At 46.2% G+C, this 17,828-nt stretch overlaps 1 protein-coding gene across 3 annotated transcripts in view; it reads left to right on the top strand.

Moving 5' to 3' along the window:
- Positions 1–17,828, top strand: part of POLR1A (RNA polymerase I subunit A) — a 79,822-nt gene that overhangs the window by 19,241 nt on the left and 42,753 nt on the right. For 2 of the 3 annotated variants that reach the window (XM_017536618.2, XM_017536617.2), the window contains 6 exons: positions 889–994; positions 1,625–1,787; positions 5,446–5,616; positions 6,052–6,174; positions 8,416–8,646; positions 14,333–14,587. In XM_017536618.2, the coding sequence (XP_017392107.1) occupies positions 889–994; positions 1,625–1,787; positions 5,446–5,616; positions 6,052–6,174; positions 8,416–8,646; positions 14,333–14,587 (1,049 nt within the window). The remainder of the gene's footprint in view (positions 1–888; positions 995–1,624; positions 1,788–5,445; positions 5,617–6,051; positions 6,175–8,415; positions 8,647–14,332; positions 14,588–17,828) is intronic. The other variant, XM_037741363.1, reaches the window with a different exon arrangement.

Genomic DNA, 17,828 nt, shown 5'->3' with positions numbered 1-17,828 from the left:
TCTTGACCTTGTGATCCACCCGCCTCGGCCTCCCAAAGTGCTGGGATTACAGGCCTGAGCCACCGCGCCCGGCCCTCTCTAGGCATTTTTTAAAGTAACCAGACACCTGAAATACAGCTTTGATCCACAGAAGATTTTTTTCTTGGCAGCACCTGTTAGAGGTGGGAGGTGGGGTTATTTTTAAGGAGGCTAGCTTAAAAAACACTTTTTTTTAATTCAGTGTTTTTTATAAAGATAAAAGTAATAAATAATTATGTGTGTGGTATGTATGTGTTTTAGTAGTCCAGGAGGGTGACTAAAAACAAGTGAAGTTTCTTCCCCATCCTTGCCCTTCTCAGTCCCTGGGTTAAGAGCTATCGTGCCTGTAGTACCTGTCTTTATGCTGTCATATCCCCTGCATACAAACTGTCATGTACACAGAGGCTATTTTTTGTTTTTATAAAGAAAAATGAGGCCAGGCATGGTGACTCATGCCTCTAATTGCAGCAGTATGGGAAGCTGAGGCAAGTGGATCAATTAAGTCCAGGAGTTCGAGACTAGCCTGGGCAACCAAGCAAAACGTCATCTCTTAATAAAAAAAAAAATACAAAAATTAGCTGGTCGTGATGGCACACCCCTGTAGTCCCAACTACTTGGAAGGCTGAGGTGGCAAGATTGCCTAAGCCTGGGAGGTCAAGGCTGCAGTGAGTCATGATTGCACCACTGCACTGAAGCCTGGGCAACAGGAGTAAGACCTTGTCTCAAAAAAGAAACAAAGAAGAATGCGACCTTAACTCTACATATTATCTTGTATTCTGTTTTTTCCTCAGTAGTATTTTTATGGTTGTCCTCCCATGCCCTTATTGATAGATTTAAATGGTCTCCTTGGTTTATTTATTTCCAACACAGGATTTTTTCTGAACTACCTTTTTTCGGGAGTGGATGATGATGGTATGGAGTCCAGATTCAACCCCAGTGTGTTCTTTCTAGATTTCTTGGTGGTGCCGCCCTCAAGGTAATACCCTTTAATTAACTTATTTCACCTGAAATACACATATTAAGGAACTGAACCGTGACTTCTAGGAGAGGCGGAAGGGCCAAGGGCACTGAGAGACAAAGCTCCAATTTTGCTCCAGGTGCAGGTGGTGTAAGGGTTTGCTTTCCTTTCCATTTGTTGTGAACGTGATAGGAATGTTGGTTGTTTTTGTTTTTTGTTTGTTTGCTTTTGTTTTTGAGAGAGTCTCACACTGTCTCCCAGGCTGGAGCGCAGTGACATGATCTTAGCTCACTGCAACCTCCGCCTCCCGGGTTCAAGTGATTCTCCTGTCTCAGTCTCCCAAGTAGCTGGGATTACAGGCATGCATCACCACACCCAGCTAATTTTTGTATTTTTTGTAGAGATTGGGTTTTACCATGTTGGCCAGGCCGGTCTTAAACTCCTGACCTCATGTGAACCACCCACGGCTTCCCAAAATGCTGGGATTATAGGCCTGAGCCACTGTGCCCAGCCAGAATGTTGGTTGGGAATATTGGTTGTTTTGAGCATGGTGGGGTGTGCTCCCTACAGTAGGCATGGGTGAGAGACTGAAGAACATGACCCTTTCATCACACTAAACATTCGTTGATTCTGTATGTCCCCCTGCAGGTATCGCCCAGTCAGTCGCCTGGGAGACCAGATGTTTACCAATGGCCAGACAGTGAACTTGCAGGCTGTCATGAAGGATGTAGTTCTGATTCAAAAACTTCTGGCATTGATGGCCCAAGAACAGAAGCTACCAGGGGATGTGGCAGTACCCGCTACAGACGAGGTCAGGGCTGCTCTGGTGCTGATGTGATAAGCATACACGCTTAGTAGATGCAGATACTGGGTGCCGGGAGATGCTTCCTGGGATGTTCTGTGCAGCTGGTGGCACCCTTAGTGTGAGCTGTGGGCTTAGGGGGCACCGAGGAACATTAGGGGGACATGCATGGGTCTGAGCATGGAAAGGTCTGGGTTCTGGTCTAGGTTCTGCCGCAAACGACCATGCCAGGTGACACTAGTTGAGTCACTTTCTTATACTAGTGTCTGCTATAAAATGCATATGATTTGTGGTAAGATTTCACACCTAGATTATTCCAGGCTACCAGCTCTCAGCAGCTCTAGGGAAAATAGCCTGCTTCCCTCAGGCTCTAAGAGTGTCCCTTCTGGGTCACAGTACTAGAGCTCCTGTCACCAGCTCTATTTTGGACACATTAATGTCTCCAGCATTAGGGTCAGGAAAGCAGTATTGCAGAGTGGGAATCTCAGAATAGGACAGTTTGTACTAACATTTCCTGAGCCCCTTCTGTGTGCCAGATTTAGTAGCAACATTTCAGTGGGTACATAGGTGAACTGGGCACCCGGGAAGCTTACTGAGGTTACCAAGATCTTTCCCAGCTCTAAAATACTGTCTGGATGCAAATACACAGCCTTCAGAAGACAGGGTTCTCAGATCCCAGCCACTGGGACAGTCCTGCTGTCTGCCAGGCCCATCACAAGGTGGCGCCACTGTCTCCTGGACATGCTGTGGGTTACACTTGGGGCTTTCTTTGGTTTTGCTTGTTTCCTGATTGTCCAGCATTGGTGTGCTTTTAAAAACTCCTTAGTGTAAGAGAAACCAGCCATCTGCAGGCCTTAGTGCAGTTTCTAAGGAAAGATCTTGGGATAACTGTGCCCACTGACCAGGGCTGAGAATCTTAGTTTGATATTCTTTAAAAATCGGACATCCTGGCCAGGCATAATAGACCTGTAATCCCAGCACTTTGGGAGGCCAAGCAGGAGGTTCATTGAGCCAAGGAGTTTTACACCAGGTGGGCAAAGTGGCGAAACCCCATCTCTACCAAAAATACAAAAAATAGCTAGGCATGGTGGCTCATGCCTATGGTGCCAGCTACTCAGAAGGCTGAAGGGGGAGGCTTGCTGGGCCAGGGAAATCAAGGCTGCAGTGAGACGTGATCACACCACTGCACTCCAACCTGGGTGACAGAGTAAGACTCCATCTCAAGAATTTAAAAAAAATATTAGTCATCCGCTTTGTCAAACAAATGCTTGGTTTCTGAGGGGCAAATAACATCCCCTGATTCCTATGTCCCAGTGCCCTCTTTCTTTGTGATTGACAGGACCTGTCTTTTTCTTCCCCCTTACTCTCGGTGTTCCATCCCCATGGCAGCCCTTACCGGGCACCGTCTAGGCACTGGGGATGTGCCATTGAGACAAGTTCTCGCTCATTTCACAGTCACTGGCCCTGAGCCAGGTAATGCCATGAGCAGTGAGTTGGGCTAACAGGGCCTGGTCATCATGCAGGTGACCCTATCTCTCTCTGGGACTCCTTCAGCCAGAAGGGGACCCTGAGTGTTTTATGTAGAATATGTCTATTTTCCCTACAACTAAAGAAGGCTCCTGTGTTCTTCAGGGTTGAGGACAAGCCCACTTCATCACCACTGGGTTTTCATGACATTCTTATTTACTGAATCTTCACCCACCCTCACCCTCCCACCTCAAGACACTGACAGGTTTCTTCTCTCATCTGCCCACACTGGAAGACATGGGACCATCTGTCTAACTCCTTGTGTCATACCCAACCGATGGGGCAATAGTGGCCAGACAGTGTCAATAGGTGGTGCTGTAAGCCAGCTGAAGGCTTCCGTGTATTTCTGTCTCCTGGGTAGGGAGTGGGAGAAGAGGAGGAGATGGAGCTAGGGGCAAAAATATTAAAAAAGGATTGGTTAGCTATTCCATTGAGGCTTGGCAATCAGCCAGTAATTTGATATAGCTCAGCTGGGGACCCACATCTTGATTGGTGACATAGAATATCATATGGCAAACCTAGTTCCTTTTTTGTTGTAAGTTATTTTATTTCTTCCTTGATGATTTAGAGGGACTGTCTTCAAACCAGTACAAATATTTCATACATAATACCGGCCATTTTCTAACCAGTTGAGTAATTTGTTGCATAATAAGCTACCTCACGTCTTTCAGCAAGAAATGCATTAAATGTGAATAGTAAAGACATTACATAATGAATTAGGACACTATTAAAATTTGCTTTAAGTATTTCTTTGGGGGAGAGGACACTACAGTTCTACTCAGTGAAGAGAAATGTTTTTACAGTCCAGAAGTCTTTTTTTTTTTTTTTTTAACACCTATTATGAATTAATAGGGAATAGGTTCCAGCAGCTCAGGCTCCTTCCCATTGGTTCTCACAGCGTGTGCTGCTGTGGGGAGCAGACTGGCACTTCAGCTGGACCCAGGTGCCTTTCTCTTTGGCTTCTTTTTCTGACCCTTTTTCTTCACATGTTTCAGGAAGCTGTCTCGACTCTGAGAGCTTAATGTGCTCAATACCCACATTAATTCTCTTGGCAAGAATCTTGCCCTTAACTTTGTTTGTTTGCAACAATGCCAACAGCATGCTGGGTAACATTGTAAACTCTTCCAGTTTAGCCGTGGAAACACTGTGGGGCTTCCTTTTTGAACAGTACCCATTCCCTTAATGCCTACAATATCACCTTTCTTTTTTTTTTTTTTTTTTTTTTTTTTGAGACAGAGTCTTGCTGCTCTGTCACCCAGGCTGGAATGCAGTGATGTGATCGCAGCTCACTGCAACCTCCTCCTCCTGGGTTCAAGTGGTTCCCTGTCTCAGCCTCCTGAGTAGCTGGGATTACAGGTGCCTGCCACCACACCTGGCTAATTTTTATATTTTTAGTAAAGATGGGGCTTCAGCATCTTGGCCAGACTGGTCTTGAACTCCTGACATCATGATTTACCCACCTTGACCTCCCAAAGTGCTGGGATTACAGGCATGAGCCACCGTGCCTGCCTCAATATCACCTTTCTTATAGATTCACATATACGTGGCCAATGGAACAACTCTGTTTTCTAAAAGGCCTAGCGGACATATTTTGGGTGCTTCTCCTCTTTCCCTTTGTGTTCATCATTTTGGTGAATTACTGGAAGATGGCGGTTCCAGCTGAAAGGCCCTAGTTCCTTTTAAGAAATTGTTCCATTTGCATATCTGTAAGCGGTTTTCAAAGCCATAAATAAAACTAAAACTGCATGTGAGAATCAGTTATCTGGCAAGATAACAGAACTTCATAAGAAACGTATTGATGTGGGAAGGAATTCTTAGTTTTGAGGAATTGCATATGAAGGGACTTTGGCAAATACCATAAGAAAGGAGCATGCTTATAAATTTTGAGTTTGTAAATTAGAAAGAGACAGGCGGGTAAATATGTAATACTGCTAATGTCTGGGCAGATAACTGAGTTCTTATGGACACGTACTTACAAGACTGATTTATTAGCACATTGGTCTCTGATCGGTCAGGTTCGGAGGACATAAACTCCAGAGTGCCTAGTTGTCAGAGCCAAGGTAAGAAAGAAAAGTTAAATCAACCCAGGCCTTTGAGAGCCTTTTTCCATCCTGCTTGTTTTCTTGGTTTTATCTTCCAGGAAAAAGACTCTTTGATTGCTATTGACAGATCCTTCCTGAGTACACTTCCAGGCCAGTCCTTCATAGACAAACTTTACAACATTTGGATTCGCCTTCAGAGCCACGTCAATATTGTGTTTGATAGCGAGATGGACAAACTAATGACAGACAAGTACCCAGGCATTAGGCAGGTGAGCAAAAAACTTGGATTCCCATTGCTAGCTGCAGAGGGTACATAGTTAACAAGAAACTAATAAGCATGGCCGGTCATGATGGCTCACAGCTGTAATCCCAGTACTTTGGGAGGCCGAGGTGGGCAGATCACGAGGTCAGGAGATCAAGCCCATCCTGGCTAACACAGTGAAACGCCATCTCTAATAAAAATACAAAAAAATTAGCTGGGCGTGGTTGCACGCGCCTGTAGTCCCAGCTACTCGGGAGGCTGAGGCAGGAGAATCGCTTTAACCTGAGAGGCGGAGGTTGCAGTGAGCTGAGATCATGCCACTGCACTCCAGCCTGGATGACAGAGTGAGATTCCATCTCAAAAAAAAAAAAAAAAAAAGAAACTAATAAGCATACTGGAATCCTTGTTAAATGTTTTTTATGGCCTTTTTTTCTCCGTAAAGATCCTGGAGAAGAAAGAAGGCCTGTTCCGAAAGCACATGATGGGAAAGCGAGTGGACTACGCTGCACGCTCAGTCATCTGCCCAGACATGTACATCAACACCAACGAAATTGGAATTCCCATGGTGTGTGCGTATGTGTGTGTGTGTGTGTGTAGGGTGCATTTGCTCCCTGAGGGCGGCAGACCAGAGTGTGCAGAGGGCTGGGGACAGGATGTGCAGCAGGTTATAGTGGCTTGGGCGGGACTACCTTCTGCCCCTTCCTGGACGGCCCACAAGGAGGTAACTGGAAGCTGCGTGATGGCGTTGCTCTCACTCCATGCCAGGCTCACAGACACCTTCTACCCACACAGTTAGCACCGGAGAGCTAACTGTGGAGTGTTCCACATCCCCACCCCCATAGCTTCCTCCTGCTCACCTCAGCCTAGTCTTTTGACCTTCCTCCCAAATTGAATACATGACAGGGGAAAGGAAGAAGGCACAGGGGATTTCAGTCCTGTGTACTTTCTAGGCGTCAGAAATCTGTACCCTGGGTTACTGGGAAGAGGAAAGGGAGCGAGCCCCAGAGTGAGGCGTGTGCATGTTGTCCATGCCCTGTTTTGCTCCTCAGCATAAGCAGCTCAATATTCACCTGTTAGTGCTCTGCCTGAGCCCCGCTCCGGGAGCCAGCGTCATCTCACTTCCTTAGCACTTCGTGCCGTGGTGCTCAGCAGGAGCAGCCTTAATCGGCTTCCTCCTTAATGGGCCTCAAGGTCAGTAATGTGAAGGTGGTTTAATTTCCTCTGGGGAGAACCTCGTTTCCTTGCATGCTACCACCTCTGCCTCTCTCTGGGGACTGGTGATGAGCAGTGCTGAAGTGTTCTTTCCGATCATCCTGCGTGCCCATGGCCTCATCTCTGTGGCACACTTGGGCTTCCTGGACAAAGGCATGATGTGTCAGCAGACAGGAGTCCGAGAAGGCCCAGTCCTGTGCCCACTGCCTTCTGGGAACCATAGTCCTTGCATCCAAAAGCCGGATCACGTGGTGAGAACCAGCTTTACAAAGTCCAGTGTTGACATTACCAAATCTGAGGCCCTGAGGAGACATGTATCGAGTTTTGGTTGCCCTCTCTGGACAGAGGGCGGGGGCCACTCCTGTTGGCTTTGACCTCATAGTGTCCCCAGCGCTGGCAGAGACCTTTCATGCTGCCTCTTCTGTCTTCCTAGGGTGCTAGATTTCTCTTTTCTTGAATCTGGGTAGTGGCTTGTCCCTGGAGGAGAGACTCTTAAGTCTCTTCTCTGCCCACCTACAAACTGCCCAAAGTCTCAGGGCCATGGTGGCCTGGGGCATAGGTATTCCTCATGGGATAGCTGGGAAGAGCAGAGTGGATAGAACTGCCTCTGGCCCCTTGGACCATGTGCTTCCTATAGAGCACTATTCACAGCTGCCACAGGAGCAAGGAGCTGGAGACCAACAGTGAAGCACAGACTAGCGTGCTTCCATATAAAGCAGTGTCCGTGGTAGAGACTGTAAATAGATGAACAAGTACATATACGCTCTATTGGACGGTGATGGGTGATAAGTGCATCAGCAATAGTAGAGCAGGCTCAGGCTGAGGACTGCAGGGGCTGGGGTAGCTCGAAGAGCCCTCTGAGAAGGTGCTGCTGCATGGTACCTGTACAAAGCTAGACAGGTTCCTTTATGCAGGACATCTCAGAGTCTCTGGCGTATTTGTGTACATTTGGAAGCATTAGGGGTTTATAATATTCAGTAGTTCAAGAACTCATTTAACCAGGGAACTTGTTTTACTTGGAGCATATCCCAGGCCTAGCATTAAACACAGCACACTGCATTTTCTCAGGTATCAGAGGAATGTGTCAGTTTCATCTCAGGTACCACCTTAATTATAATGTCTGCCAGAACTGCAGAGTTGAGAGTTTCCAGTGCCATGTCTGGGCTCAGGGACAGGGCCATGATCCATTAGTGATGTCTGCTGGGATGGATGAGGGATGCTGTAGTGTTTGAGGACAGGCATTTGCCGCCTGTCTCAAGCAAGTGCCCTGACACCTTTGGGAACTTTGAATTTATTGGCAGATAAGAAAATGAAGTTTTAGAGTGGGTTAAAAGATTGTAATATATAAACTGCCGCACTTAAATTATTCTCCTCAGACTAACTGCTAGAAAAGGAGGCCTGGTCTCTATAGCATTAAGGGAGCTGCAGAAGACAGGCAAGATGTTACTTCACTCATTGAAAGGCCTTCTTGGCCAAGTCAGACAGCTCCCCCACATTTTGGGGGAAATTACACAGCCTATTAAGACAGATTTGGGGTCCATGAGACCATTTTTTCTCCCTGCCATGAATTTCTACCTCCACTCCTCATTTCCAGGTATTTGCCACAAAACTGACCTACCCACAGCCAGTTACCCCATGGAATGTTCAGGAACTTAGACAGGCGGTCATCAACGGCCCCAACGTGCACCCAGGAGCCTCCATGGTCATCAATGAGGATGGCAGCCGCACAGCCCTGAGCACTGTGGACGTGAGCCAACGAGAGGCCGTGGCCAAGCAGCTACTGACCCCAGCCATGGGGGCACCTAAACCCCAAGGAACAAAAATTGTGAGTAATGGGCAGCTTTGGTCAGGGACTCATCCAGCTCCTGTTCAGATCCCAGTGACTGGCAGTCATCAGGTGTGGCTCCAGTGCACACTGACACAGGAGACCATCCCTAGGAGGAAGCTCCCCAACACATGGGTGGCTTTTAAGATTCACTTTGTAGTCCCGGAGAGAATGGCAGCTCTTGAACAGGGCTACTCAAAGGGTAGTTGCTGGACCAGTAGCAGCAGCAGTGGCATCCCTGGAACTTGTGAGCAATGCAGATCCCTCCACCCCTGCTGAATTCGAATCTCTGAGAAAAGAGTTTGGAATTTTTCTTTACCATGCTTTCCAGAGAGTTCTTCTGTATGTTGATGTTTGAGAGCCGCTCTTAGGAAGGGAGTACTCTGTGCCAGTGCTAACCAACAACTGGCAGGTTATAACTAATGTTTCCATTTTGGGTGATTGCTAATGCCAGCCCATAGTGCTGTGGTAGGGGATCCTGAGGCTATATCAGGTTCCACTGGAAGGAGCACATGATCAATTAACAATGTTGCTGAATGCATGAGATCAGCAGGTGACAGCTCTGTGGCTTTGTTACATAATTGCCATTCCTGCTGGGAGAGGAATAGCCGATGACCCCTAACCAGGCAATGATGGCAGCAGTTGTTGGAGGGAAATGGATTCAATTTGAGTATAACCCACAAGTGACTACCAGAGTCAATGGGTGGCTGCCTGGATTTTCCTCATTGACCTGTGCAGCAGGCAGGCCTCTCCTTGCCCTCTGCCCATCCATACTCCATGGCTGACCTGCTCTTCTTTGACACTGAGTTCATCTCTGCAAAGTTGCATCAGCCTTGAAGGAACTTTGGAGGAACAGAGAGGAAGAGGAAATGCTACTGGCCTTGTGGCAGTGCCCATCACTGTTCACCACAGGCCCTCTTGCTTCCTCTCATTCTCACTGCTCTCTGAGGGACAGCAGTAATACACTACCTGTTTTCTCCTTTGGTGATGGGGCATATGCAAACACAGATCAAGTTCCCTCTTGTTCTTTTCTAGTGCACAAAATAAGGTTTGTATTCAGGTTCGTAGAATTGGTCTGCCTGGAGTGCCTGGTGTTTTGCCAGGCACTGTGTGAGCAATGCAAAAAGAAGCAAAATGTGTTTCACTTTACTTACATTTAACTTGGGTCAAACGTGTGAAACAGACTCACAGTAGGAAAGGATGAGAGAGAGACTAGGAGAAGTGGTGAGGGATGAGGCAGTGCTGGCGCCCCCTGCATGCTAGCACTTTGCAGTCCCTGTACATGGATCCTCACCACCCTGGAGTTGATAGCATGGTGGGGGAACCACTAGGAAGTGAGCGTATGAATGCATTGCTATTGCGAAGGGGTGTGGTAGACACCATAGGAAACAGCAGTGATGGACAGTGACTTTAAGCACATAATGCCCAAGAAGAAACAGGCTTGAGGGGAATGTGCAGGGCAAGTGGGCAAGGAGAATTTGGGGTCATCAGGAGGCAGCTGTGAGCCAGGTGCTGGGGCCAGCCTCTGGGCTAAAGAGGGGACTGAAGGCAGCCAACTCTTGCTGCTCCCTCAGGCCTCAGCAAGCCCTCATTCATCCAGGGTCAGATAGTAAATATTTCTGACATCCTGGGCCATGCAGGCTGTTGCAGTTGTCAGCTCTGCTACATAATGCCAAAGCAGCCACAGGTAGTACACAAACAAATAGGCATGGCTATGTTCCAGTGATATAGCAATTCACTTAGAGTGATGGCAAAAATATTAGAGAAAGTTATAGATTGTAGTCTGAAACCCTTTTAGAGGGCCTAAAGGTTTTTTCTGTAGTTCTTGGCTGAAGGCAGCCTAAATCCCCTTTACACTTAGTTAATAAGAAAAGCAAATAGCTAAAGTATGTGGAAGAATTTATCTGAATAACTTGTTTACTCATGTGGTCTTAAAACTAACCTTTGAACCAGATGGCCCTCTCAGGGGAAGGTCAGCCAGGGATATTACCAACTAATGGTGTTTGCTTTAGGCATCAGAACCTGTCCTTTAATCTTTAACCTCTAGTGTTGTTGACTCAAGCATTTGTCAATTAAATTTTATGAAATGCAAGTCTCACTGGCTAGTAAGGGCCGATGGCTGCTTTCTCTTTACAGCACTCTCCAAGGAATCTGTAAGTGGCCATGGACCCACAGCCAAACTGGCAAAGCATAGTATCTGTGTGTCAGTGTACTTTATTCACCAATCGTTGAGTTAGGGTCTGCAGGACAGACCCCTACAGGTGGTGACCCCAACACAATAAAACTTCATCTACAGAACCAGGTGGCCAGCGTGAGGACTATAGTTTGCTATCCCCAAAAACCTGTGTCAGGTGTCCCCCTCTGTTCCCCTCACAGCCACTGTGCACACTCATCTCTCCACCCCTTGTAGCCCTTAATGCATTGTGTTCTCACTATGTGTGTACCCACCTCCACCCTTGAGTTCTTGAGTCTCATGAGTTCAAGGGCAGGGTGTGCTCTGCTCTCCCCAGCACCCAGCATGTTGAAGGCCTCGGGAAACCCTTGTGGGTTACACAAATCTGGATTGAGGTGCGGAAGGCTCTGGAGTGTGATGACCTTTTGTACCCGACAAGAGAGCCCAGCAGCAAAGTCAGGAGGGGACTTAAGGAAGGAAAAGGGGCTCTTACATCAGGACCTGGGGGCTGAGTATGATTCATTTATCTCCCCAGATCTCAATGATGTTATTATACGTGATACTTACACAATAATACATATGTGCTTATTTATTTGTAATTTTTTTTTTTTTTTTTTTTGTTTTTTTTGAGACAAGGTCTCACTCAATCTCCCAGGCTGAAGTGCAGTGGCGCAATCATGGATCACTGTAGCCTCCACTTCCTGAACTCAGGTGATCCTCCCACCTCAGCCTCCCAAGTAGCAGAGACCACAGTTGTGTACCACCACACCTGGCTAATTTGTGTATGTTTTGTAGACATGGGCTTTTGCCATGTTGCCCAGGCTGGTTTTGAACTCCCAGGCTGCCTTCCTCAGCCTCCCAAAGTTCTGGGATTACAGGCATGAGCCACTGCTCCCAGCCTGTAATTTTTGAAGACTTCAGCTGATGTGTTTATGCATATGGATCAGGCCAAGGCTGAAGGGCTGTGTAAGGTGATTGGGAAGGAAACACTGAGGTCTGGGTGAGGAGGAACCACAGGCTAGGTGAGGAGGGGAAAGGCCAAAAGGACCCATTTCCCCTGTGAGGTATGAAAACTCTGCCCTATCCCTTGGGCCTTGTAAATAAAAGAAGAAATGGCCCAAAGAGCCAGGGCTCATTGTCCTGCTCAGCAGCCTGCCAGAAGCAGGCCTTTGGCTTCCAGCCTGCCTCTGAAAACTCTGACCCTGGGGCACTGGGGCCCACTAATTTTCACTGCAGTATTTATTTAGAGACAAGAGAAGGGAAGACCTTGGGTTTGGGTTGGCAAGGGGAACACCCTGTGCTCCAGGGCTTCTGTTTGGATTGGCCAGTGCCTACCAGATTGGCCTGTGTACCTTCCCAGCTGTGGCGCGTTTGCTTATGCTGGATGATGTCTCGAATTTGCAAGACTCAAGTCCTAGGCCCAGCCTGGCTTGGGCTTAGGCCACAGGTCTAGGCAGTTTCTCCCTTGAGAGGCTAAAGAAAGAAGACCTCAGCTTGTATGACGCAGTCAGACAGCAGCCAGTGCCCTGGGCAGATGCTCATGGGAACCCTCAGAGTTTAGGTCTTCTTGGAAACATGGGACTTGGCAATGGGGAGGGGAAGGTTTGAATACCTTGGGGAGCAAAAAGACAGACTCCATGCTAGGTACTTTTAGGCCTGCTTTGTAGCACTTGAGGGTTTTGCTCCCTGCATCTCTGAGCTAGAGGAAGAGAACTTTTAACCTCGCTGAGTAGGAATTGGGGAGAGAGTTTTGGGAACATATCTAAATTACCTTTGGCCTCTCTCTTTAATGAACTTTCTCAATGCAGTTTCATAAATATGGGCAACATAAGAAGAAACTAGACTTGAAGTAATTTGTCGTTTTCTCTTACCTGTTATCTGTTGTGATTTAAAGGAGATTTGGGGTGGCAGAGGTTTCACCAAGTCTCCATAATTCCTTTGCACTACAAAGATGATCCCTTCAAAATGCATGGGGTGGCAGTGACCTTCATGGATTTGCTTTTTAAGGTGTCACTTTATGTTCAGTGTTTAGGAAGCCCGGTAATTAATGTAATTAAAGATAAGGGCATTAAGAATCTTAATGGGCAGTACAGGAAAGTCAGCTTTGTGAGAGAGATGTCTGTTAAAAGGACATGACCAGCCAGGTATTTATAAGGGGGAGATAGTATGAGCAGTGGCTATCTTAGAGGGTTACAATTACTTGTGATTTTTAAATTCTTATCTTTAAAATTGTCTGTATTTTCTGTTTTCCCTCCTGCACAGAGCACAGCACTTGTTCAATATTTCTTTCTTTAAAAATAAGTTGGAAGATCTTTTTTAAAATTTACAAAAGCATCACTTACTCATTATAGGAAGAACAATACTAAGATGTAAGAAAATAGCTGGGTATGGTGGCTCATGCCTGTGATTCCAGCACTTGGAGGCTGAGGAGGATTGTTTGAGTCCAGTAGATTGAAGCAGCAGTGAGCCATGATCGTACCACTACGCTCCAGCCTGGTGGCAGAGATACCCTGTCTCAGAAAAACAGTAACAGCCTAGTGAGGATCCAAGCACCTTTTTCCCACGTAGAGACACACACACACACACACACACACACACACACACACACACACACAGGGTTGGTTTTTCAATTGTTTTTTTCATCACCTTACATGCCACCTGGATTTTTTTTTTCTTTGCTATAATACATTATTGCCGTCACTTCAGACTTTGTATATATTTAATTTATACTTGTTCACTGCATAATATTCCATAGTGTGGATACACTATTGCCCCTTCATTGGGGCAGTAAGGTTATTTCTAGTTTTTGCTGCTGTATAAACATACATATTCATCTAACTTTGTGTAGGTGCTTTTTTTCCCTGAGGGGCCAACAGGAAATGTGTTTTAAGTGTTCTAATAGCTATTTTCAAACTCTCTTCCCAAAAGACTATGGCAATTTACAGTTCTTAATTTTTGAAGTGCAATAAAATGTTTTCTGAGGGTACTGAACTAACTAAGAACCCTGTATTCCAGTTCCAGGTCTGATATATGAAGCCGGCACCTTTTTTGTGAAATGTAGAATTTCCGTTTAGACTAATGTGTTCGCATGTGATAATGGGGGGATTCGAGAGTCTGCCAATTCCTTTCTAACCCTGTGGTTGGTTTTACGGTTATGTGCAGTCTTCAGGAGTTGTATCCATTTTTTCCTCAGATTAATTTTCAGAGGAATCCAGGAACCTGGGAGGGCTATGCATCTCTGAAGAAGACAGAGACCTATGGTCTTATTTGTTCCTTATACTTCTGAGCTTAGAGCCAGGATCAGGGCTGTAAAGGGCCAGGACCAGAGGGACCCAGGAGGTATTTCTCAGAGCTTTCTAGGGTTTCGCTCCAGATTAAAAATCCCCCTTGCATTTAGTTGACTAGAACGTAAGATAGAAGCCACACCTTGGCCAAGTTGAGGTGAGCACTTGGAAAGGGCAGTGGTGATACTGACGTTTGCACTGATCACCCACCTGTCCACTCTGTTCCCAGGTGTGCCGGCATGTGAAGAATGGGGACATTCTGCTACTGAACCGTCAGCCCACCCTGCACAGACCCTCCATCCAGGCCCACCACGCCCGCATCCTGCCTGAAGAGAAAGTGCTGCGGCTCCACTATGCCAACTGCAAAGCCTATAATGCTGACTTTGATGGAGATGAGATGAATGCCCATTTCCCCCAGAGTGAGCTGGGCCGGGCCGAGGCCTATGTCCTGGCCTGCACCGATCAGCAGTACCTTGTTCCCAAGGTAGGTCTGGCCTTGAGGCCATTCCATCGTCATCGTTGGCATGACTTAGTACTTTTAACCTGGGCCCTGCTAGCTTCTGGGGTCATTGGGCAGCTCCAGGACAGGGGCATCTGGAATGGAGGGTCCTGGTTTCTCCCAAGTGGGGCTTTTAGCCATCTAGTTGCTTAGAGGCTGGGAAATGTTTATTTCTTGCTGTGTCATAAAATGTAAATCAGGACAGAAATTGTGATAGGCATCCCAGAAAGCCAACCTTAGTAGCTGCGGAATAGACCTTGTGTTCAACACTTAAGTTTGGATTCTGCAACTTAATAGCCCCCGGGCAGCATTAGTATCCCAACACTGTCATGGTTCTCATGGTCCACAGATGACTTTGATCCTTTGTTCTGACAAACATGAGTTTTAAGAAGCAGCCTAACCCCAAGGGACCAGAAGAGATCCCCTAATAGCCCATGAAGGCATCTCCTCTCCTCTTTGAATCCCTTCCTTCTTTCTCCAAGTTCAGTCCTCAAGGGTATCCCCATGTGGTCACAGCTGCCCAGAGGGATACATGGGTAGGACAGAACTTCCTCCCCACTCTCCTGAGCAGCTGACTTGTGGCCAGGAGTGGCAGGGGCCTGAGTCAGCATGTGCTCATGGGAGGGACAGAGCGAGGAAAGAGGCAGGCTGCAGGGAAGGGGACAGAGTGTGTTCCAGTGCCTGCTTTGCCCTCACTACCCACCCAGAGGTCTGAGACCTCCTAAACTGTAAGCTGTTTGCACCACAGTGATTCACAATTATACATCATTCATTTGGATTGTGGTGGAGTATGAAGAATAATCGTAACGTCAAACCAAGGCTCCCATTTCCCAAGTACTTTTTCAGTGCCATACACTGTGCAGAGAGCACATTAGAGGCTCCTCATTTCACCCTCCCTACAGTGCTTGGAGGTAGGTGCTATTCATGCCCACATTTTACACTTGAAGGATTCATGTAACCTGCCCATGGACACCCAGCTGAGAAGCAGGAGGAAGGATAAGGAGCTCCCAGATCTTCCTGGCGTTCATGCTGCCACAGGGATGGAGTGCTCTGTACACAGGGAGTGCCTGGGGCTGCTCAGAGATGCTTAGCGTCAGTCAGCATCCTCTGTTCCTTGGAATCAGGCAGGTGGCGAGGATCCTGGCGTCCCAGCCCCCTTTCCTACCACTATGGCTTCATGAGGGCCCCAGTTGTTTGAGTTGGCCTTTCCTTTCTCTGGCCACCTTTGTGGGCTGTGAATTAGTGAAGGGACTAAATGTAGGAAGAAGTGGTGAAGGGGCCACTCAGATTACTTGGAAATTAAAAATATATATATATACATTTGCTAATTTGAAAAGTGGCTTTTTATGTTTTCATGTAAATAATGTGGCTCTCATGGTGGTGGCAGTGAAAGCTGACATTTATTAGGTGGGCCACAGGCCTTAGGCACTGCTGTAAGCAGTTTGCAGACATTCCCTTCCTTATAGGTTGGTGTGATTTTCAGACAAGGAAACACCAAGTGAGTAATATGTCAGCCAGCAATGAGACCAAGACTCGAACCCAGCAGCTTTGGATGACCCCTCCCCACTCCCCGCCCATGTACTTGGCTTAGCTCCACTTGACAGGTGAGGCTGGGACTAAGGGAGAGCAGGTGACAGGAAGCAGCTCCCAGGACTGTGTGGGTCTCTGACTGTATAGCAGCCGAATCATATTTCACCAGAGGGGATACTGCCAGGGAGCAGCAGATGGTTTTTTGCTGGCAGAGTGACTTGAGGCATTAGCTGCGTGGGGAGTTGAGGCGCTCTGAAGTCCTCGGACCAATGACCTTGAATATGCTGTACTTGATTTTGATTGAATAAGGTGCACAGCTGTAGGAGACTTCATGCTTACTTTGTTTCTTGCAGTAGGCTGACTTATGTAAATCCAAGTGGGCCTCATCACATGCTCATAGCCTAGGAGTTCTAGGTTGGGCATACACTTAAGGGAGACAGGAGAACACTAGTAAATAAGCTTATGTCAATAAATGAGTTTCTTAAAAAGAAAAAAGCTTATGGGAGATGGCTTGAAGATTCACTGTACTTTCATTGAATTTCTTTTGTTAGAGGTAAAGAGCTTTTGATCCTTGATAAATTTTATTTAGTCTTTGGTGTAAATGTCAAGAAGTGGAATCCTTATATTTGCTAATGGTTATAAAAATGCAACATGCCTTTATTGGCAGACTCCTGAAAGGACAAGAGCTGATTTGGTTAAATGAGGAAAACCAGTATTTTGGGGTCATTTTTCTTAGCGTATTTTTATTTCCCTTAGTTTCCATATTTCTTTGTTTATAATTCCATTTCTTCCCTATTACCAGTTTCTTTTCCTTAACTAACCATAACACCAAATTAAAGTACATTTTATCGTTGGTTTTATGTACTTAATAGAGTTTTGTGGTGCCTTTTTACTTAAAATAGGAGTCGAATGGAATGCTACTTCTTTTCCATGAAAACAGTTAAACTTTTCATTTATGTGTTTTTGGACTAATTTTTGTCCTTCTGTTTATTTATTGAGGGCCTGTGCTTTGTGGAAAGTTTTAAAACAAGGCTCGAGATATGTTTCCTGACTTCTACTTAGTCAGCTAGAAAATTCAAGTTACAGAATACCCTATTCCCAAAGCCTCCCGACCAGAGACATTAATTATAATGTCATTTGGCTGTGGTATTAAGGAGAATAGTATAGCTGACAATTTTTGGGGTTTTGATTCAGAGATGTTCTTTCTGAGTCTAAGCAGGATTTAGGAAATTTAGAATTATAAGTAGACCTTTGGCAATTGCTTTAATAAGCATTCTGCCATAGAATTTGTGATTATTGCATTGAAAGCTATTTAGCCATTAAAGTAATTGTCTAGTCATGGAAAAATCTGGACAGACAGAGGAAAAGGCACTGAATAGATCACAGAACCTGTAATTACGTTCTTTAAGGAAAAAAAACAAAAGGAAAAATCATTATCTGTCCCCCAAAGATTGTGAGATGAGTCAAATCCATAATACTGGTTTGGGTTTTTCTCCCAAGCAAAATAAGACCATATAGGCAACAAGAGGTAGAGTGTAATTTTTTATGTATGTTAAGTCAAAGCGTTCATAAGAATGGCTGTGTGCCCCATCCGATCTTGCCTTATGTCTGTGCCACCTTTCCAGTTCATCTGTAATCATTATATTTGAGTTTACATTGAGCCCATCACTGTACTGTTTAGATCGTTTGACAAGGA

This window comes from Cebus imitator, unplaced genomic scaffold (genome assembly GCF_001604975.1).
Source record: "Cebus imitator isolate Cc_AM_T3 unplaced genomic scaffold, Cebus_imitator-1.0 Scaffold99, whole genome shotgun sequence".
Classification (NCBI taxonomy): Eukaryota; Metazoa; Chordata; class Mammalia; order Primates; family Cebidae; genus Cebus; species Cebus imitator.
Note: the sequence above shows the minus strand (reverse complement) of the source record. Positions and strands in the feature narration are given on the sequence as shown.